Below are 22,944 nucleotides of genomic sequence, written 5' to 3' on the forward strand. Positions count from 1 at the left end.
AGGTGGGGTCAGGGCTGGGGGTGGGGTCAGGGCTAGGGGTGGAGTCAGAGTGGTAGGTGGGGTCAGGGCCAGGGGTGGAGTCAGAGTGGGAGGTGGAGCCAGAACAGGAGGTGGGGTCAGGGCTGGGGGTGGGGTCAGGGCTAGGGGTGGAGTCAGAGTGGTAGGTGGGGTCAGGGCCGGGGTGGAGTCAGAGTGGGAGGTGAAGCCAGAATAGGAGGTGGGGTCAGGGCTGGGGTGCAGTCAGGGCTTGGGGTGTTGTCAGAGTGGTAGGTGGGGTCAGGGCCGGGGATGGAGTCAGAGAGGGAGGTGAAGTCAGAATAGGAGGTGGGGTCAGGGCTGGGGTGCAGTCAGGGCTGGGGGTGGGGTCAGAGTGGTAGGTGGGGTCAGGGCCGGGGATGGAGTCAGAGAGGGAGGTGAAGTCAGAATAGGAGGTGGGTCCAGGGCTGAGCATGAAGTCAGAGTAGGAGGTGGGGCCAGGGCCAGGGGTGGGACCAGGACTAGGAGTGGAGTCAGAGTAGAAGGTGGGGCCAGGGCCGAGGGTGGAGTCAGAGTGGGAGGTGGGGCCAGAATAGGAGGTGGGGTCAGGGCTGGGGGTGGGGTCAGAGTGGTAGGTGGGGTCAGGGCCGGGGGTGGAGTCAGAGAGGGAGGTGAAGTCAGAATAGGAGGTGGGGCCAGGACCAGGGGTGGGACCAGGACTAGGGGTGGAGTCAGAGTGGTAGGTGGGGTCAGGGCCGGGGGTGGAGTCAGAATGGTAGGTGGGGTCAGGGCCAGGGGTGGAGTCAGAGTGGGAGGTGGAGCCAGAACAGGAGGTGGGGTCAGGGCTGGGGGTGGGGTCAGGGCCGGGGGTGGAGTCAGAGTGGGAGGTGGAGCCAGAATAGGAGGTGGGGTCAGGGCTGGGGGTGGGGTCAGAGTGGTAGGTGGGGTCAGGGCCGGGGGTGGAGTCAGAGAGGGAGGTGAAGTCAGAATAGGAGGTGGGGCCAGGGCCAGGGTTGGGACCAGGAGTAGGAGTGGAGTCAGAGTGGGAGGTGGGGCCAGGGCCAGGGGTGGGTCAGAGTGGGAGGTGGAGCCAGAATAGGAGGTGGGTCCAGGGCTGGGGGTGGGGTCAGAGTGGTAGGTGGGGTCAGGGCCGGGGATGGAGTCAGAGTGGGAGGTGAAGTCAGAATAGGAGGTGGGTCCAGGGCTGAGCATGAAGTCAGAGTAGGAGGTGGGGCCAGGACCAGGGGTGGGACCAGGACTAGGGGTGGAGTCAGAGTGGGAGGTGGGGCCAGGGCCAGGGGTGGAGTCAGAGTGGGAGGTGGGGCCAGGGCCAGGGGTGGGTCAGAGTGGGAAATGGGGTCGGGGTAGAGTCAGTTGTGAGGCGGGGTCAAGGTCAGGCCAGGGCAGGGCCCTAAGGGACTTGGTACTTGGAACACCAGAGGCCCCAGCCCAGTCTGGGACAGCGCAGGCGAAGCAGCGGTGATCTGTGCCCAGCACACAAGCTTCAGCCGCAGCACGTATTCTCTATCACCAGCTCAAGACCGCCGGGGCAGTGTTCGGGGGCAGCTGAAGCACCAGCTCAATCAGCCCTGCAGAACTGTCTTCATTCTCTCCGGGCATGGCCCCTCGGGCTCACCAGGCCCTCACAACACCTGGTCGGTGTGTTTGCTGCGCCACACCACCACACCAGTCATGGCGATGGTCAGCAGGACAGGCACGGTGATCAGCGGGATGAGAATTTCGTCTGGGGGGTCCTCCCAGTCTTGTCTGTCCACCGAGCAGTTTTGGAAGAACTGCCTATGGACGCCGGCGATGAAGCTCTCAGTCAAGGGGTTGGGCCAGTAGCAACCCACCACGTTGGTCTCCACCTCCGTACAGTTGGTGAAGCTCTCGTAGTACCTATGAAGGCAGAGGGTTTGACCATTCAGCTCCCCCACCCCTTCTCACTTTGGCCCTGACTTACAGGAAAGTGGGGGGGCAGTGCTGTGTGGCCACCGGTTCTCAGCATGGCCCCAGGCCACATGGGAAGAGTAGCCTCCTGCTACAACCTCTCTTGGGCCTGCTGGTCTGGCAATATCCATCCCCCTGGCGTCCTTGCCCTGAGGTTCTCTCACGTGGTGGCCCCATACCCTGCAAGAAACTCTGAGGCCATGAGCTCCCCAAAATATATCCCATGCCCCCGTCTGCATCTCGTACATCATCCCTGCCCTCATCGTGGTCATCCACACTGTCACCTCCTCCCTACGAGGAAAGGAACTCCCAACACACCAGGTCTGGACTCAGCCCCCAGGGTGCCAGTACCCCCAGGTCTTTCCAGAGGACACTCTGAGCCTGGGCTCTTTCTCCAAGACCAAAGCCCACAGCCCCTTGGCCTGCAGGGCCCTTCTCACCTAGGACCACTACCATATAGACCACTACCATAGCCTCCCAGGGGAGGAGATCTCTCTGAGACCAAGGGCCGGCTGTCTCCCAGTCAAGTTAACCTGGCTTCATTTACCTGACTGGGTGCGGGGAGGTGGTGGGGGGGGCATCCCACCTGTGAGCTCAGCCCCAACCTGTCCTCCTCTCTGAAGTCACCTTCCTCAGCCCCCACCTGACTGGACACAAGGGACCCCCTCTGCCCAGGGTCTTCCTGTCTGTGTTGACCAAACCTGGAAAGGCACTTAGCCAGCCACGAATGAGGAGCCACGTCCATCAAACAGGCAGGCTCCTGATGGTCCGTGCGGCCAACCAAGAGTTACCGCTAGCCGTCCCCAGGATTCAACCCAAAAGCCCACTGACCAGGTTTACTGGCCTCTGGGGCTGCTGACCTATAGACTGGCAGCTCTGGTCAGAGGGCTGGTTGAATATCTGCTTCAGTGTGCCAGCTCCGACCACTGCCCGCCTGGCAAAGTGCTTCACACAGGACAGGTATGGGGCAGGAAGGGGTTCCTGCCTCAGCTCCCCACGGGAACTAGGCTTTGCACCCACCCTCCTCCTTCCGGTACTGACCCAGGAAGGGTGGCCTGAGCAACAGGAAGAAACTGCTTCCTGCAAGGAGCTTCCTGTCCACAACCTCATCACTGTCTGGAAAGGCAGTGGGAAGCAGGGCAGCGGATCCATTCAGCCAGACCCTTCGCCACTCCTCCTGGTGGCCCCGGAGCAACCGGTTTCCCAGCCCAAACATTTGGCTGGCTGGTCAAGCACACATCTGCCTGCACCCCTCTTATAACACAGGCAAGGAAGAGCCACACAAGGCAAAAGAGATCAGGAAACAAAGGCTACAACCTGGAATCCACGTGCAGAGCTGTGATGTGGTCCTTGGGATGGGTCCAGGCTCTGGGTCACCTCACTAACCAGGTCCTCAGACAAACTGTCACACCCAAGACCCGCCCTTCCCACTGGGCCCCATCGGTGGCCTGCCACCTGACACCCTGCAGAGCCCCCACCTGCCCCAGAGCTCACTGCAGCTGAGACAAAGTACAAGGAGCTGAGGGAGCTGCGCTGTGGACAACAAGCTAGTAGGAGGTGGAGGATGATTTGAGTCCCGTGTGACCCCCATGCACAGAAAACAGCACAAGATAGCAGCTTAGGGCTCAGGACGTGGAACCGACATCTTCCAACCTCAGCTTGGCCAACCATCTTCCTGACTTTGCCCACATTGCCTAGCCTCCCTGAGCCTCCACCTGTAAATGGGGTTCATAATTCTCAGCCAATAAGGTAATGGACCTTATTAGGTGAAAACCCCCACCTTGGTGAAAAGACCAAATTAGGTGCCGTGAATACACTTCTGGCACATAGTAGGTTCTCAGTGAGGTCACGGGTGAGTCCCAAAAGCTAGGGCTTGGGCAGAGCTGAGACCTACAGGGCCATGTGCAGGCTGCCCATGCTTGCTGCTTCTCAAGATCACTGGGAACTGACACTATTGTGACAGAAAATGTTGTTACGATAAAAGGCAGCAAAGGCGAGGCACTCAGGGACAAGGAAACAGTTGCAGAAGTCAACACCCACAGCCCAGCACCCCGCCCTTCCCAGGGCTGAGGAGGCAGATGAGGCAGGGGTGCACACCTTTCCACACACAGGTCCCAGGTGCTGTTAACTCATCAGCCTGCATTCAAACTGGAGATAAAATCAAGGTGTTCTTCCCAAGGAAGCTACCATTTGTGTGGCATCACAGAACCAGGGTCACGACAAGCTCTGTTCTTCCCAAGCGACTCTGGTCACCCCGGGGCCTTTCCAAGCCCTCCCTTCAGTCTGTCTCCCAAAGCATCCTCCCTCCAGCCCCTGGGGTGCTCTCACAATGAGCAAAAACACAGCCATGGTCCAGAGGGAAAAGTTGGGCTGTGGAGCCCAGAAGCCAGGCAAACTGCCCCTGGCAGATTCCCTCTTCTGCCAGCAAACTTTTCCCTAGTCCAGTAGACATCGGCTCCTCTCTCCTCAACTCCAAGACCCCCTCCTGGCTGACCTCTCTATGGTCCTCTGGCCCTGGGGCTGGATGTCTGCTTGATCTCACTGAGGCTTTAGCAGGTGACGAGGCCCAGGACAGGAAACTCACACCTCTTCCCTAAACCTCCACCCCCGTGTGTCCACTCTGGGTTTGGCGTTCAGATCAGGTTCCAAGGAAAATAAGAAGCCTGGCCAAGGCCTTTCTGAACCCCATGTCCCCTGTCCCCGCAGACACAGAAATTTTGTTCCATTTGGTTCAGTGAATAGCTATGTGTGGAGTCCATGAGGGGGCTGTGGATGTGCCCGCAAGGAGCCACTGTCCCCTAGGGAGATGGCCATGGAAGCCCATAGAACAGCGTCTGGGAACAGAGAACATAGGGGCCAGGGTCTTGGAGTGGAAACGGCTGATGCAACGGACAGAAACCCAGGGGTCCCAGCAGGCATGGGCCACAGGACAGGCTGAATACAGCAGCCACCGGCAGTGTGCCAGGCAGAGACTTCTAAATGGGAAGTGGGGGAAGGCAGGCAGAGGCCATCAGTGATTTCCAAGGAGGTGAAAGGTATACCTAGACACTTGATGCTGGGTGTGATCACAGGAGATGAAAAATATCTCAGAAGCTTCTAGAAAGTGGGGCCCTCTGTGGTGGGGCACTGCTCCCACCACACCAGGTAGAAACCAGTGGGACTCAGTTTCTCTGGGGTCCGATGGTCCTGACTACCAACCCAGCCCTGGCTGGTGCTGTTAGGAAAACCCAAAATGACAAGTCCCCCCAGCACGGACCATGAAGAGAGGCAGGCACCCAGGGCGGGGCACCAACCACAATCAGAAAGGGGAGTGGGTGTCAGTGGTTCCCAGAGAAATGACCACCCTCAGAAGAGTGGGGGACACACAACCTGGAGTGTCCAGTTTGGAGCAGCCAGTGTGGTCAGTGAGGGACTGGGAGGCTCGGAATGAACCTCGGAACTTGGGGAGCACAGGCGCTGTGGGCAGGGCATGGGCAGGGACACTCACACGATGAACTCCGAGAGGTTGCACCACTTCCAGACCTCTACCTTCTTCATCTTTTCTGCGAAGGTCTTGCTGCAGTGGGGCAGCATGGCCAACATACGCTTCTCATTGCAGCCACCCACCGGAGGAGACTCCCCTAGAGAGGAGAGAGTTGTGAGCATCACTAGGAAGGCTAGGTGCCATCATGACCCTGAAGGCACGTGCTGATGCCCCTCAAGGTCAGCTGGGGGTCTTCTTCCATCACCTTGGCCTCCATGTAACTCAAGAAGGTTGAACCCAGTGCAGAACGAGGAACCCACGTTGAGGTGTCACCGAGACAGGACCCAGAGGGGTCACAGAAAGAAGTTCTCTAGGGAGGCGTGGAAAGAAGCAGGCAAGGGGAAGGCAGCATGCAGAGAGATGGGGGTCTTGGGAGTGGAGAGGCTGAGGGAAGATGGGTTCCAGTGGGATAAAATATAGGAGAGGACTTCCCTGGTGGTCCAGTGGTTAAGAATCTACCTGACAATGCAGGGGACAGGGGTTCAATCTCTGGTCTGGGAAGGTCCACGTGCCATGGGGGCAAATAAGTCCGTACACCACAACTACTGAAGTCCAAGCACCTAGAGCCCATGGTCTGCAACAAGAGAAGCCACTGCAATGAGAAGCCCCCATGTCACAGTTAGAGAGTAGCTCTCATTGCTCTCTGCAGCTAAAGAAAGCCTGCATGAAGCAACAAAGACCCAGCATAGCCAAAAATGAATAAATAAAATATCTAAATAAATATATAAGAGAAAGTCACTGTGTCCTTGTATAAGATGAAGTCTTCTCATATGACACTAAAAATACAAACAAAAGAAAAATATAGAAATTGAACTATATCAAATTTTTAGACTTTTGTGCTTCAAAAGATACCATCGAAAGAGTGAAGACATCCCACAGGATGAAAGCAAATATATGAAAATCATATCTCTGATACAGGGCTTGTATCTAAAATATATAAAGAACTCATATGACTATTAAACAAGAGCAATGATTCATTTAAAAATTGGCAAAAGGGGAATTCCCTGGTGGTCCAGTGGTTAGGACTCAGTGCTTTCCCTGTCAGGACCTGGGTTCAATCCCTGGTTGGGGAACTAAGATCCCACAAATCATGTGGCACAGCCAAGGGGGGGAAAAAAAAAAGGAATGAAAGGTTTGGAAGGTTCTTGTTTTATATATGAATTGATATAATATCACTTAGACTGTGATAAGTTAAAGATACATACTACAAATCCTAAATCAACCACTACAGTAACCAAAAAATAATAATTACTGCCAATTAGTGAAGGAGAGGAAAAAGGAGAAATAAAAAGTGGAAAAAAGTACAAAGTCTAAAAGAAGACAGAAAAAGAGAGAAGTGGGGGCAAGAACTGATGGTGGTACCATGGTAGATTTAAAACTAACCATATCAATAAATTATCACATTGAAAGTAAATGGTCTTAGCACCTCAATAAAGAAATAAAAATTGTTAGGACTTTCTTGGTGGTCCAGGGGTTAAGACTCCAAGCTTCCCCTGCAGGGGGCGCAGGTTCAACCCCTAGTCAGGGAGCTAAGATCCTACATGCCACATGGCATAGCCAAAATTCAAAAAATGAAACAAGGATTGTTAGATGAAATCAAAAGGCAAAAATCCAATCACAGACTGTTTATGTGTACCCGACCTTAAAATGACTCAAACAGATTCAGAGCAAAAGGTGGGAAACAATATGCCATGCTACCACTAATCAAAAGAAAGGTGTAATGGCTACATTAATACTGGACAAAGTCTATTTCAGAGCCAAGAGTATCACCAGAGATGAGCCTTTCCATAATAATTAAAGACTCAATTCATTAACAGTAGTTGGGTGAAAGGGGAAGAGGTGACGTTGGAGGCTGGACCCAAATGCAGACTACTGCAGGTGTGCAGGCCTTCCCAGTTCATTTGAAGCCTAACAGAAGGCAGAGGTGGGTTTCCAAACTCCGCACTCCCCCACTGAACCCACCCTGAGCCTCAGAACCTTCACATCGTGCAGTCCCAGGCAAGCAGCAGCCAAGCCAGAAGCTGACACCCCTCAAAGAGGAGCCTTGCCATCTCTGCAGCAAGGAAGAGAGTGCCCTTCTGAAGTTAACCACAGCCACTAGATGCCCAGCCCCAGCCCCTTGGAGTCACTGGTTTGCTGCGTGACTCTGGACAGACCCTTCACCTTGCTGGGCCTGTGTCTCCTCCTTTATAAAAGAGAGTGGTACTGATTCTGGGTGTTTTCACTAGTTAATAGTCATGCATCTCTTTCAACTTGTCTCCATCTGGCCACAACTGCCCCACCCACACACCACTCTGCCTGGACCCCCAGCCACCTAGCCCCCTTCCAGGCTGCAGCAGGTCTGGCTTATGTGCTCCCAGGCTGTCGATCCAGTTCTATTTTAACACAGCTCTCAATTCTGAAGTCCTTGATGGAAACAATCTATTGTAATAGATTGTAATTGTAATTCTTCCGAAGGCAGAAGAAAGCCATTCCCCTCTGAGGCTGGTGCAGACCACCACACCAGAGCCCACCTGGAGACCTCTGGGGCTAGGGGCCTCCCTCCCAGCCCCTCTCAGCACTGAGTCTCTCAGGATGACCACGTGAAGGGGAACAAAGGTGTCTGACTTGGCTGCGCACCCACACTCCCTGAGGCCACAGCCTTGGCCCATGACAAGGGTGACTCTGAGATTGGGACCAAACATTCGCATTTGCTTAAAAAAAAAAAAAAGCCCACCCCTGCGTGATTCCAATGTGCTGCCAGAGCTGCAAACAAGTAGGGAAAGCAATGCTTGCTCACGACTACGTGCACACAGGCACGGAGACCTTGTGCAATGAAGACTCTGAGCCAGTAGGCCTGCAGCACCAAGATGCTAATCTCTGACAAGTTCCCGGTGCTGAGAGGCCCTGCCCACACTCTGCAGAGTTAAGAGACAGACAATGGGAGAGCTGAGGAGTCAGAGGTGGTCGAAAAGCCCTGCATGTTCTCCATGACTCTATTCCCAGCCCAGATGCACTCACTCTCCTCTCTGAGCCTCAGTTTCCCCTTCTGGAAATGAACACTGGCCTGGCTGCCCCTTGCCAGGCTTCCCTCAGCTTCAGTACTGACCAATGTCCACTGAGTGCCCTGTCCTAAGTGTGGTCCAACTCGCTGAGCCCCGCAACAGTCCAACAAGACAAGGTCCCTGTGACCACTTGCTCAGTAACAGGATGGGAGGCCAAACCCACATGCAGCCCTGGGTCCAGGCCGTGCAGGCCTAGAGTTAGTGGCTCTGGGGGGCAGAGGCTCTCGGGCTGTGTGGAGGCAGCTGAGAAGGCCACCTGTGCTCCATTCCCCTCCGGCCACCCTGTTGCACAGGCATCTTTTCCTGCAGCTCATTGACAGGCACCCCAACACAGGCTCCAGTCCACTTAATGTCCTCCACATCCAGCCATGTGCCCATTCCTGGGTCTGGCTGACAGTCTCTGCAGGGTATCCTACTTGGGTCTCCCGAGTGCCGCCCTCCACCCATGGGCATGAGCCAGGCAGATCTCACACCGTGGTGTGCCCCTACTGATAATGCCTCTCCTCCCAGGTGCAGCCCAACTGGACCTGGCCATCTAGACCCTCTGGACCACCATCAAAACCCAACTGGACCTGGATCCATGGACCTGGATGATCTGGACTTTAATTTTCTGGGCCTGGACCCCTAGACCTGGAACATCTGGACATCCTCAGCCTAACCCAGCCACACCTGTCAGATCACTGAGACCCAGTTCAGTGCTTCCTCCTCCTCCATCTCATTCTCCTCCTTCCCCCTGCACATCCTCCCTCTTGGAACTCCTTCCTCCTCTCCCTTCCTCCTTCCTCATAGACAAGAATCTCCATATATCCCAGAATTGCCACACACCAACATGGCAGAGGCCTGGCCCGAGCAGGTTGAGGATGTGCCATCAAGGACCATGTGACATCCTGAGGCGAGTTTCCTGGGATAACTTCTCCTGCCCGTGGGGGGAGTGGGCAGTGTGCTATGAGGATGCACAGGACAGGCACCATGGGACACCTGTCAAGTGACCTCCATGAAGATATGGAGGGACAGTTAAGTAGAGCACCATTTCTGACACACAGCCTTAAGGAACTCCCAGCAAAACCCAACAACCCATCCAGTGTTATAAGAGTGAGGTAAAGTTTCTGGTACCGGAATGGGAGGTGGCGAGGTATCTGTCTAAAGTCCAGCACCAAGGAGAGAAGAGGGATGTGGGGCTGGGCTCAGTGGTACCAAGACTGGGACTTGGAAGTAAAACTTTCCTCTCTGGTGAGCTTGAGGTTTGCCTTTGAGAAGATAAGTGAGATTTACAAGTCCTTGGATGAAATACTTGGAAAGTCTTTAAATGCCAGAATTGACTGCCGTTTCAAAGAAAATAAGATAGTTGGTTTTGGAAAGTTCATGCTGTTTCTTCATTGAGTTTTAGAGATCAAGTCCTGAGCCTTTAGAATGGAAGCACTGACTCCAAGACCCTAGACTACCAGAGAACTAACCCTAGGGAGTATCAAATAGTGAGAACTCACACAAAGGAAACCACTTGAATACAAGACCACATCACCCAACAACCAGTAGCACCCAGTGCAGGATGCCGCATTTAAACAAACAAAGAAAAATACAAACCCAGTCATCAGCAGACAGGATTACCACTTCACTCAGCCTTGCCCATCAGAGGAAAAACAAACAAACAAAAACTCAGCACAAATCTCACCCTATACAAGCTCACACAAACCACTGGACCAACCTTAGGAGGGCAGAATCCAAAAGGAAGAACAAATTCAACCATGACGCCTGGGAAAAGGAGGCCTCAAACACAATAAATTTTTTTTAAAATAATGAAAAGGCAGAGAAATACTACACAAATGAAGGAACAAACTAGAAACACTGAAGTCCAAATAAATGAAGGGGAAATAGGCAAACTCCCTGAAAAAGAATTCAGAATAATGATGGTAAAGATGATCAAAAACCTTGAAAACAAAACAGAGGAAATGCAAGAATCAATTAACAAAGACCTAGAAGAATTAAAGAATAAATACACAGAGACAATACAATTACTGAAGTTAAAAATACTCTAGAAGGAATTAATAGCAGAATATCTGAAGCAGAAGAACAAATCAGAGAGCTGGAAGATAAAATGGTGGAAATAACTTCTGCAGAGCAGAATAAAGTAAAAAGAACTGAGGCTAGTCTCAAAGACATCTGGGACAATATCAAAAGCACCAACATTTGAATTATAGGGGTCCCAGAAGAAGAAGAGAAAAAGAAAGGGTATGAGAAATTTTTTGAAGAGATTATAGTTGAAAATTTCCCAACATGGAAAAGGAAATAGTCAATCAAGTCCAAGAGGTACAAAGAGTCCCATACAGGATAAACCCAAAGAGACACATGCCAAGACACATACTAATCAAGCTAACAAAGACTAAACACAAAGAAAGAATATTAAAACAGCAAGGAGGAAGCAACAAGTAACATACAAGGGAAATCCCGTATGCTTAACAGCTGATCTTTCAGCAGAAATTCTGCAGGCCAGAAGGGAATGGCAGGATATATTTAAAGTACTGAAAGGGAAAATCTACAACCAAGATTACTGTACCTGGCAAGGATCTCATTTAAAATTGATGGAGAAATAAAAGCTTTTCAGACAAGCAACAGTGAAGAGAATTCAGTACCAACAAACCAGCTTTACAACAAATGTTAAAGGGACAACAAACTTCTTATATAGTCAAGAAACACAAGAGAAGAAAAAAGATCTACAAAATCAATTAAGAAAGCAGTGATAGGAACATATCTATCAATAATTACTTTAAATGTAAATGGATTAAATGATCCAACCAAAAGACACAGACTGGCTGAATGTATGCAAAAACAAGACCCATATATATGATGCCTACAAGAAACCCACTTCAGACCTAAAGACACACATAGACTGAAAGTGAAAGGATGGGAAAATATATTCCATGAAAATGGGAAGCAAAAGAAAGCTGAAGCAGCAATCCTTATATCGGACAAAATAGACCTTAAAATAAAGAATATTACAAGAGATAAGGAAGGACACTACATAATGATCAAGGGATCAATCCAAGAGGAAGACATAACAACTGTAAATATCTATGCACCCAACATAGGAGTTCCTCAATGAGACAAACACCAACAGACATAAAAGGAGAAATTGACAATAACACAATAATAGTAGGAGACTTTAACACCCCCACTCACACCAATGAAAATCATCAAAACGGGAAATTAATAAGGAAACACAAGTCTTAAATGATGCATTAGATGAGATGGATCTTACTGATATCTTCAGAACATTCCATCCAAATGCAGAAGAATACACCTTCTTCTCAAGTGCACATGGAACATTCTCCAGGATAGACGACATTTTGGGTCACAAATCAAACCTCAGTAAATTTAATAAAATTGAAATCGTATTAAGAATCTTCTCTGACCACAATGCTATGAGACTAGATATCAATTACAAGAAAAAAACTGTAAGAAACACAAACACATGGAGATTAAACAACATGTTTCTAAATAACTAACAGGTTACTGAAGAAATCAAAAGATAAATCAAAAAATCTCTAGAAATAAATGACAATGAAAACATGACAACTCAAAACCTATGGGATGCAGCAAAAGCAGTTCTAAGAGGGAAGTTTAGAGCAATACAATTCTACCTCAAGAAACACAAAAAACATCGACTAGACATCCTAACTTTATACCTAAAACAACTGAAAAAGGAAGAACAAAAAATCCCAAACTTAGTAGAAGGAAAGAAGTCATAAAGATCTGATCAGAAATAAATGAAAAAGAAAGAAACAATAGTAAATACCAATAAAACTAAAAGCTGGCTCTTTGAGTAGATAAACAAAATTGACAAACCTTTAGCCAGACCCATCAAGAAAAAAAGACAGAAGAATCAAATCAGCAAAATTAGAAATGAAAAAGGAGAGGTTACAACAGATAATGCAGAAATACAAAGGATTATAAGAGACTATTATGAACAACTATATGACAATAAAATGGATAACCTGGAAGAAATAAACAGATTCTTAAAAAAGTTCAATCTTCCAAGACTGAACCAGGAAGAAATAGAAATTATGAACAACCCAATTACAACCACTGAAATTGAAGCTGTGGTCAAAAATCTCTCAAAAAACAAAAGCCCAGTACCAAATGGCTTCACAGGAGAATTCTATCAAACATTTAGAGATGAGCTAATGCCTATCCTGATAAAATTCTTTCAAAAAATTGCAGAGGAAGGAACACTTCCAAACTCATTCTACGAGGCCACCATCACCCTGATACCAAAACCAGACAAAGACAACACAAAAAAAGAAAACTATAGGCCAATATCACTGATGAATGTAAATGCAAAAATCCTCAACAAAATTTTAGCAAAGAGAATTCAGCAACACATCAAAAAATTCATGCACCATGATCAAGTTGGGTTTATTCCAAGAATGCAAGGATTCTTCAGTATACGAAAATCAATCAATGTGATACACCATATTAACAAATTGAAAGATAAAAATCATATGATAATCTCAATAGATGCAGAAAAAGCCTTTGACAAAATTCAGCACCCATTTATGATTAAAACTCTTCAAAAAAAAGGGCATAGAAGGAACCTACCTTAACATAGTAAAGGCCATATATGATAAGCCTATAGCAAACATTATTCTCAATGGTGAAAAACTGAAAGCATTCCCCCTAAGATTAGGAACAAGACAGGGTGTCCACTTTCACTACTATTATTCAACATAGTTCTGGAAGTCCTAGCTATAGCAATCAGAGAAGAAAGAGAAATAAAAGAAATCCAGATCAGAAAAGAAGAAGTAAAGCTCTCACTGTTTGCAGATGACATGATACTATACATAGAAAACCCTAAAGACAGTATCAGAAAATTACTAGAGCTAATCATTGAATTTAGCAAAGTTACAGGATACAAAATCAATACACAGAAATCACTTTCATTTCTATATACTAATAATGAAAAATCAGAAAGAGAAATTAAGGAATCAATCCCATTCACCCCTGCAACAAGAATTATTAAATATCTAGGAATAAACTTACCTAAGGAGACAAAAGAACTGTACACAGAAAATTATGACACTAATAAAAGAAATCAAAGATAACATAAACAGATGGAGATATATTCCATGTTCCTGGGTAGGAAGAATCAATATTGTGAAAATGACTATACTACCAAATGCAATCTACCAGATTCAGTGCAATCCCTATCAAATTACCAATGGCATTTTTCACAGAAATAGAACAAAAAGTTTCACAATTCACATGAAAACACAAAAGATCCCAAATGGCCAAAGCAATCTTGAGAAAGAAGAATGGAACTGGAGGAATCAACCTTCCTGACTTCAGATTATCCTACAAAGGTACAGTCATCAACACAGTATGGTACTGGCACAAAAACAGAAATATAGATCAACGGAACAAGATAGAAAGCCCAGAGATAAACCCATGCACCTATGGTTACCTTATTTCTGACAAAGGAGGCAAGAATATACAATGGGGCAAAGACAGCTTCTTCAATAAATGGTCCTGGGAAAACTGGACAGCTACATGTAAAAGAATGAAATTAGAACACTTTCTAATACCATACACAAAGATAAACTAAAAATGGATTAAAGACCTAAATGTAAGACCAGAAAAATAAATAAATAAATAAATAAATGTAAGACCAGAAACTATAAAACTCTTAGCGGAAAACATAGGCAGAACACTCGATGACATAAATCAAAGCAAGATCCTCTATACTCCTAGAGTAACAGAAATAAAAACAAAAGCAAACAAGTGGGACCTGATTAAACTTAAAAGCTTTTGCACAGCAAAGGAAACTACAAGCAAGGTGAAAAGACAACCCTCAGAATGGGAGAAAATAATAGCAAATGAAAAATTGACAAAGGATTAATTTCCAAAATATACAAACAGCTGATATAATTCAATGCCAGAAAAACAAACAACCCAATCAAAAAGTGGGGAAAAGACCTAAGCAGACATTTATCCAAAGAAGACATACAGATGGCTAACAAACACATGAAAAGATGCTCAACATCGCTCATTATTAGAGAAATGTGAATCAAAACCACAATGAGATATCACCTCACACCAGGCAGAATGGCCATCATCAAAAAGTCTACAAACAACAAATGCTGGAGAGGGTGTGGAGAAAAGGGAAGCTCTTGCACTGTTGGTGTAATGTAAATTGATACAGCCACTATGGAAGACAGTATGGAGATTCCTTAAAAAAAACTAGGAATAAAGTCACCATATGACCCAGCAATCCCACTCCTAGGCATATACCCTGAGGAAACCAAAACTGAAAAAGGCACATGTATCCCATTGTTCATTGCAGCACTGTTTACAATAACTAGAACATGGAAGCAACCTAGATGTTCATCAACAGATGAATAAATAAAGAATTTGTGGTACATATACACAATGGAATGTTACTCAGTCATAAAAAAGGAATGCATTTGAGTCAGTTCTGATGAGGTGGATGAAGCTAGAATCTATTATACAAAGTGAAGTGAGTCAGAAAGAGAAAGACAAATATTGTATTCTAACACATGTATACGGAATCTAGAAGAATGGTACCGAAGAACTTATTTACAGGGCAGCAGTGGAGAAGCAGACATAGAGAATAGACTTATGAACATGGGGAGAGGGGAGGAGAGGGTGAGATGTATGAAAAGAGTAACATGGAAACGTACATTACCACATGTAAAATAGATAGCCAACAGGAATTTGCTGTCTGGCTCAGGAAACTCAAACAGGGGCTCTGTGTCAACCTAGAGCGGTGGGATGGAGAGGGAGATGGGAGGGACGTTCAAAAGGGAGAGGATATATGCATACCTATGGCTGATTCATGTTTGACAGGAAACAACAAAATTGTATAAAGCAATTTTCCTTCAATAAAACAATAAATTAAAAAGAAAAACAAAAAAAGAATGAGGTAAAGATGCAGATTCCTGACAACACCAAGAAGGTAGATGGCTGCCATCCACTCAGGCTACCAGCTGCATTAGTAAAGGTCTCAGGAATTAACTTGGAATAGAAAAACATTTCAGTGGTTCTATCAGGGAAACAAAGAAAAGGCAGGACTGTGTTTCTTTTGTCTAGGGGACTTTCAGACTCTGGGAGATGATAAACAGCCAAACAGATGCATTTCCGAGAGAAAAGGCTTTTATGGCCAGTCATTTGGAAATGAAAAACAGGAGCTCTCATTCTCCTCCAGTACAAGCAAGAAGCAAGCTGACCATGGCCTCGCTGGGCTCAGCAGTGATGGACCACGGCCAGTATGGCTCTGGGACACTGCGGTGTCTGGAAGGTTCTGCCCTCAGCCCTTGTGGTCTGGCGAGTTCTCTCCCCGTCCTGGACCCCATATAGTGACGTCAGAGGACCTCCAAGGCCCCTCTGAACCAAGCACCTCCTTGCAACCACTGGGGTACCTGATATCCAGCACTGCTCCTGCGCCCGCTTGAGTGCACAGAATCCAATGTGACAGGAGATGGCTCGACAGCAGGACATTACTCCACCAGTGACAAAAACAGTGACAGGGCCGTGTGCATACACAGACACACCGGCATAGGTACTCCGTCTGGTGGTGCTGTGAGTGAGCCCCGGGGGCCAGAGATGCTAGCACACTCAAGTGCTCACAGAATGTGTGCCAGGCACTGGCAGGAGCTTCCCATACATGCAGTCCTCCATTCCACACTCCTAGGTCCCCACACAGGGCTATGGGGACTGAACTGATTGAATCCCACCGGATTCAATGCATGCGTGCATGCTCAGTTGCTTCAGTCGTGTCTGACTCTCTGGGACCTCATGGAATGCAGTCCTCCAGGCTCCTCTGTCCATGGGATTTCCCAAGCAAGAACACTGGAGTGGGTTGCCATGCCCTCCTCCAGGGGATCTTCCCAACCCAGGGATCGAACTCACATCTCTTGTAGCTCCTGCATTGCAGGCGGATTCTTTACTGCTAAGTCACCAGGGAAGCCCAACTGGCAGTCACAACAGCCCTTTCTAGGTCGCTAGAATGGGAAAACCTGAGACTAAGTGCCACTAAATGTTTTATGATCAAGGGGATGAGCTGCTGCCAAGAGAGGCATCCCAGGAGTAATATCCAAACCCAACGGTTTGGTCAAGGGCAAGGCGTGAAACTGAGCCAGCAGGTCTTGGGTTAATTAGTAGAACTTCAAGCCAAAAGGGAAAAAAAAAAGGTGGGGGGCAGGGGAAGGCTTTTTAAACGCAAGTAAGTTTAGGACCCCATGGACTGTAGCCCGCCAGGCTCCTCTGTCCATGAAATTCACCAGACGAGAATACTGGAGTGTGTTGCCATTCTCTTCTCCAGGGGATCTTCCCAACCCAGGGATTGAACCCTGGTCTCCTGCACTTCAGGCAGATTCCTTACTGTCTGAGCCACCAGGAAGCCACATCATAATTGTGTCTTTATCTTTGGATAATATTACCAAAATTAAACTATAAATTACCAAAATTAATCTATGATCTCTATTTAACTGTCTTAAAGAAAAGTGAGCACTTACAAATCAAACATTTCTAAATACAACAAAAAGCTAACCAAAATGAATTTCAGGTTCATGTGATCTGCAGAATATTAAGTATTAAATTAATATCCAGTATTAAGATTTGTTAATTAGTACAGATATGTCTTCAGAGTCATCAATACTACATATGATACTTCTCTTATACAAAGGTTTACTGAAAGTCAGTAAATTCACGTTATATCTATTTAGAAAATTATCAACAAAAAAATTGATTTGCCATGATGGTATTGTCATAAGTAGTAAAATACAGATAAATGGTATAGAAGTTTTTAGACGAACCCTTTAGAAATGATTATGTTTTAATTTTTTCAGATTCTCAGTAACCTGAAACTTTAGAGTTTTGCTAAATTAAGCTAAATGATAAAAATTCATTGAAGGTCCAGGTCATTATTTTAAGATAAAATACTGGAACACTGATTGTTATACAAGTCTAGCAATCTTTTGTCTTCTTAGGAGAGAAAAAACTAAAGATGTTTGTACCACTTTAAAGAGAGAAATTATGCTATAAAAATGTATGTTTTTAGAGGTTATAAAACATGTTTATAAGTTTGTCAATTAGAAAATGTTAGTATAACAAACAGTTCAATTACTTGCCTTTTGGGTTTTGCTAGAGATTAGGGTTTTTAAGGATGAAAATTATAATAAATATGTAATTAAAACTACTAAAAATAATAGTCAGTTGTGTCTGACTCTGTGCAACCCTATGGACTGTAGCCTGCCAGGCTCCTCCATCCATGGAATTCTTCAGACAAGAAAACTAAAGTCAGGTAGCCAGTGGCTAAGACTCTGCAGTCCCAGTGCAGGGGGCCCAGGTTCAAACCCTGGTCAGCAAACTAGATCCCATATGCTGCAACTAAGCATATACAGGCTGGAACAAAGATCCCACATGCCACAACTAAGAGTTTGCCTGTCTGACGAAGATCAAAGATCAAAGATCCTGTGTTGCAACTAAGACCTGGCACAGCTATTTAGCTTTTTAAAAAAAAAAAAGAATGGAGACAGTTTTGTTAAAGAGAAAAGAAAAACAATTTTGCCCTAGAGCTCATTGTTTCTAGATGGGGAAAAGATAAGGGACAAACTTACATGAATACAGAAGTCGTGGAAGTTTATGTAAAAGGAATCTTAAGAAAAGTTTTATGCATGGTCAGGATTGAATAAGATTAGATTGAAGTTAATAAAATAAATGAATTTTATTATCAAAAGTAAACTAATACAAGACTGGAGTTTGGTTTTCTAACTCTGTTAAAAGAGCAATGTTTCCTGGAATATTGAGCTGTTTTTGATAAGAGATTTTAGGTTTCCTTCTCTAGCTAACTTTGAGTTCTCCAAATGGCCCCTGAAGCATCTCTGACAGAAATATTAAACTAATCAAATTATTTCATTTATTAAACTTCATGGAGAGCATTAAACGAAAAATTGACCTAGTAAAGTTGTCAGAGTGTAACTACCCATGACATGTATCCTGCTTGCTTTAAGTCTACAGCCTGAAGTGCATGTACAACATTTGTGTGACAACTTGATATAACTGATAAGATGTGTAACCTATAAAGGGCTTCCCAGGTGGTGCTAGTGGCAAAGAACTAGGAAGTTCTGTCAATGGAGAAGCAAGGTCTGTCAATGGAGAAGACATAAAAGACATGGGCTCAGTCCCTGGGTGTGAAGATCCCCTGGAGTACAGCACAGCAACCCGCTCCAATATTCCTGCCTGGAGAATCCCATGGACAGAGAGTCTGGCAGGCAACAGTCCGCAGGGTTGCAAAGAGTCAGACATGACTGAAGCAACTTAGCACACACATATAACCTGAAAAATGTCCCACTGTCAACATACCTTTGTAGTTCTTAGTTATGTCTGATTAGTTTTCCTCCAACATGGATAACTAGGCAAACTTATAAATGAAAAGTAGGACTAGCACCAAGGCAGAGGATAGACCCAGGGCAAGCAGCAAACATGATCAAGGCACAAATAGTTTTATCATCAATGCTTTCTACTGAAAGACTTGCAATCAAAAGGGGAAAATGATAGAAGAAATTTTCACTTATTGAGGTATGTGGAAGTCATTCTGACTTCCATGATTTAACTCAAATTTTATGCTAACTTAAAACAGCTTGTTTGTGGCCTATTTAACACACATTGTAGGGCTTCCCTGGTGGTCCCGTAGCTAAGACTCCATGCTCCCAGTACAAGGGACCTGGGTTCCATCCCTTGTCAGGGAACTAGATCCCACAAGTTGAAACTAAAAGTTCACATGCCACAACTAAAAGACTGCATGCTGCAACTAAGACCCAGCACTGCTGAATAAATAAATAAAAGAAAGAAATATTTTTAAAAGAATTAATGACTGAAAGGTTGTAGACATGGAGTGACAAAAATAGCAGTTAGGCCTATGGCAGTCTCAGAATCTTTAGCTCTTCCCTGAAGAACTTAGATAACACCATCCAATACATATTCCCGAGTTGTCTTACAGATACTACCAGGGAGAAAGAGCTAACTGCCTGATGATCAAACTGCAGCCACAATACAAGCTGCTCCAATTTGAGCGGGGTTGTTCTGCACATAGCCCCCATCTGCACATCCTTGAAGCTTTCCCTTAAAAGCTCTTGCCCTGGGACTTGCCTGGCAGTTCAGTGGTTAAGACCTTGCCTTCCAGGGCAGGGGGTACAAGTTGGGTCCCTGGTAAGGGAGCTAAGATCCCACATGCTTTGAGGAAAAAACAACCAAAACATAAAACAGAAGTAATATTGTAATAAATTCAATTAGTTCAGTTCAGTCTCTCAGTTGTATCCAACTCTTTGCGACCCCATGGGCTACAGCATGCCAGGCTTCCCTGTCTATCACCAACTCCCAGAGCTTGCTCAAACTCATGTCCATAGAGTTGGTGATGCCATCCAACCGTCTCATCCTCTGTTGTCCCCTTCTCCTCCTGCCTTCAATCTTCCCCAGCATCAGGGTCTTTTCTAATGAGTCAGCTCTTCACATCAGGTGGCCAAAGTACTGGGGCTTCAGCTTCAGCATCAGTCCTTCCAATGAATATTCAGGACTGATTTCCTTTAGGATTGACTGGTTGGATCTCCTTGCAGTCCAAGGGACTCTCAAGAGTCTTCTCCAACACCACAGTTCAAAAGTCTCAGTTCTTCTGCACTCAGCTTTCTTTATGGTCCAACTCTCACATCCATACAAGACTACTGGAAAAACCATAGCTTTGACTAGATGGACCTTTGTTGGCAAAGTAATGTCTCTGATTTTTAATATGCTGTCTAGGTTGGTCAACAAATTCAATAAAGACTTTATAAATGGTCCACATTAAAAAAACATAATATTATTATTTTAAAAAATTGTAAAAGCTCTTGCCCTCTGGTTGGCAACTTGGAGTTGATTTGGGTAGGCTGCCATCTTCCTAGGTTTCTGGCTTCCTGAATAGAGCATTTTTCCCCCACTAACCCTTGCATCTTGAAGACTGATTTTTGAGCACTGAACAGTCAAACCTGAGTTCAGTTTCAGCCCCAGTCAGTAACAGGCACAGAGGCAGAGCCCTGGCTGAGTGGACTCCTGCTGGACCTCACGACCCCAGGGCCCTGCACAGCAGCACCTGCTTCTGAATTAAGGTTTGTAATTCTCAAAGCACCTTCCCTGATGGGCCCTTCAGAACCTGTCCTCAATGGGCCCTTATGATCACTAGGAACAGCCCCATTGCTAGCCCAGCTCCCTGTACCCACTTTGTACCGCCCAGAGGCAGCTCAGGGATGGCGGGGTATCAGCATCCAGAGCAGCCCTGGGACCCTCCTTCAAGATGCAGCAGCCTCCGGGGCCGATATGGCCCCCGCCCCATGTACATGCCCATTAGCAGGTCTGCCCTCTGTGCATCTCCTTGACTCAGTCAGGAGCCAGTTCCTGAGGTTCTCACTCTGATGTGGCCAGCACTGAACTGCATCTGCTGAGGGGCTGACCTGGACCCTGACCCTGGCTGGGAAGCCTGAGCCCAGGTTCCATGGGCAAGGGACACCGGGTCCAATGAGACAAGATGAGGTGGCTCCCGGAACCATGCCAACATGAGCCTGAGGCTATTAACATGGAAGGTTTCTCCACAGGGCCTGCCTTTGGTCCTTCTCAATTCCATGCTGTAGGCGGGCGAGGAGAGCCTCAGTGTCCGTTGTAATGAATCAGAGTCTTCTCCCATTACAAGAACCAAAATCTCCATCCAGACGTAGAAAACGAACTTGTGTACACAGCAGAGGAAGAAGAGGGGAGGATGAATTAAGAAAGTAGCACTGACATATATACAACAGATAATAAGTGGGAAGCTGCTACCTACGTAACAGAGGGAGCCCAGCTGGTGCTCTGTGATAACCTGGAGGGGTGGAATGGGAAGGGGGAGAGGGAGGGGATATATATGTAATTATGATTGATTCACGTTGTTGTATGGCAGAAACTAGCACATTTTAAAGTAATTATCCTCCAATAAAAAATTAAAATAAAAAAAATCTTCATCCAAAGGCTTTGCATTTGAAGCTTGCTGAAATCCTGTATCACTGTGCTCCTGATCTCCTGATTTCTGGAAGCCACCAATCACTCTTTCCTCTAACACAAAAATCCAGCTAACCTTAGGGCTCTAACCCCTGAACATAAAAGGAAGTCATACTCTATCCACCCCAGACATCACCAGTGGAAAGATAACCTGGAGTTCAAGATGCCAATGGGCCTAAGCAGCTTTTTCCAAATTCCAGGTCATGGAAGCTGACAGTGGCAATGCAAACAAGCCCAACTTTACATCTTACAGTCAGGGAAACTGAGGCCAGTGAGAACAAGAGAGCATCCCAAAGGACTCAGGGGACAGTGGCCCCCCAGGCCAGGGCTTCCCCTTCTCAGAACTGGACAGGCTCAGGAAGGCTCTCCCACGAAAGCCCTCCCCAAACATGGATACCCTTTCACTGGTTCTTGGATGATTTCCTTAGAAGGATTTTTCAAAACAAGCATTTCATGCAATCCATTCCCAGTTTGTGAGCAACGTGTCTTCCCAGGATCTGGGAGGGGAAACCTCAGAAAGCCGCCCTCTGCCCCCTCCAGCCAGTTGCTCCAGACACAGGGATACACACTCACACTGAAACACTGTCCTCGGAGGACAGACACAGGAGGGAAGATCTAGCACTCCCACTTCTGTCGTCTCATCCACACCCCTGCGCCGGCTGTGCACGCTGGAGCCCCGGACGTGGAGCACACTGCCTCACAGGGAGGAGGGTGATGGACACGCTCGCCCGTCCCCAGCCCCAGAACAGCGAGGCCGGGGACATCGCAGCAGGGAGCAGCGGGCTCTGGCCGAGCCCGCTGGCGAAGCACAGCCAGCAGGAGACCCTTCGCCTTCCTTCCAAGCCCGGTCCGTCACCATGAGCTGGAGCATCCTGAGGACAGTTCCTCCAGACCCGGGCTGGCCCAGGTCGGTGCTGAGGAGGAGGAGCAGCCAGGTGCAGAGGCAGGATGCCAAAGGCCGCGGGGATCCCACGACCCGCGAGGAGGTTGGGGCGCCCCGGCGCCGTCCCAGCGTCCCCTTACCGCAGAGCAGCAGCAGCAGCAGCAGTGGGAAAAAGTGGGGGCACCGCAGCGCTCTTGTCCCCATGGCTGGCCGGCTGTCGCGCGCGGTCCAGCTGTGACGCAACGTCCAGCGGCGCGCGGTGCAGCTGCGTCCCGGCTGGGGGCGCCCGGGGACGGAGCCCAGGCGGGAGGCGCCGCCGAGAGCCCGCCCCCAGCAGGTGCCTGCCCCCAGGCTGTGCTCTCCGCCCTCTGGGAAGCGCCTCCCTCCCCCCAGCAGGTGCCTCCATCAGGTCTGCCTCGCTCCCCCGGACGCGCTGCCCCTCAGAACGCTCCCATCCCTATGACGAGCCCCCCAAGGACGCGTGCTATCCTCAAGGATGT

At 47.5% G+C, this 22,944-nt stretch overlaps 1 protein-coding gene across 1 annotated transcript; it reads right to left on the bottom strand.

Annotated features, from left to right (window-relative positions):
* Positions 1-1,060: 1,060 nt before the first annotated feature.
* Positions 1,061-22,728, bottom strand: RAMP3 (receptor activity modifying protein 3). Its single transcript, XM_065939777.1, has 3 exons — positions 22,585-22,728; positions 5,414-5,546; positions 1,061-1,875 (listed from the first exon to the last, which is right to left on the bottom strand). Exons 1-3 carry the CDS (start codon positions 22,646-22,648, stop codon positions 1,620-1,622), a joined length of 453 nt encoding a protein of 150 aa, XP_065795849.1. The 5' UTR covers positions 22,649-22,728; the 3' UTR covers positions 1,061-1,619.
* Positions 22,729-22,944: the final 216 nt, after the last annotated feature.

Source organism: Muntiacus reevesi, chromosome 6 (genome assembly GCF_963930625.1).
Source record: "Muntiacus reevesi chromosome 6, mMunRee1.1, whole genome shotgun sequence".
NCBI lineage: Eukaryota > Metazoa > Chordata > Mammalia > Artiodactyla > Cervidae > Muntiacus > Muntiacus reevesi.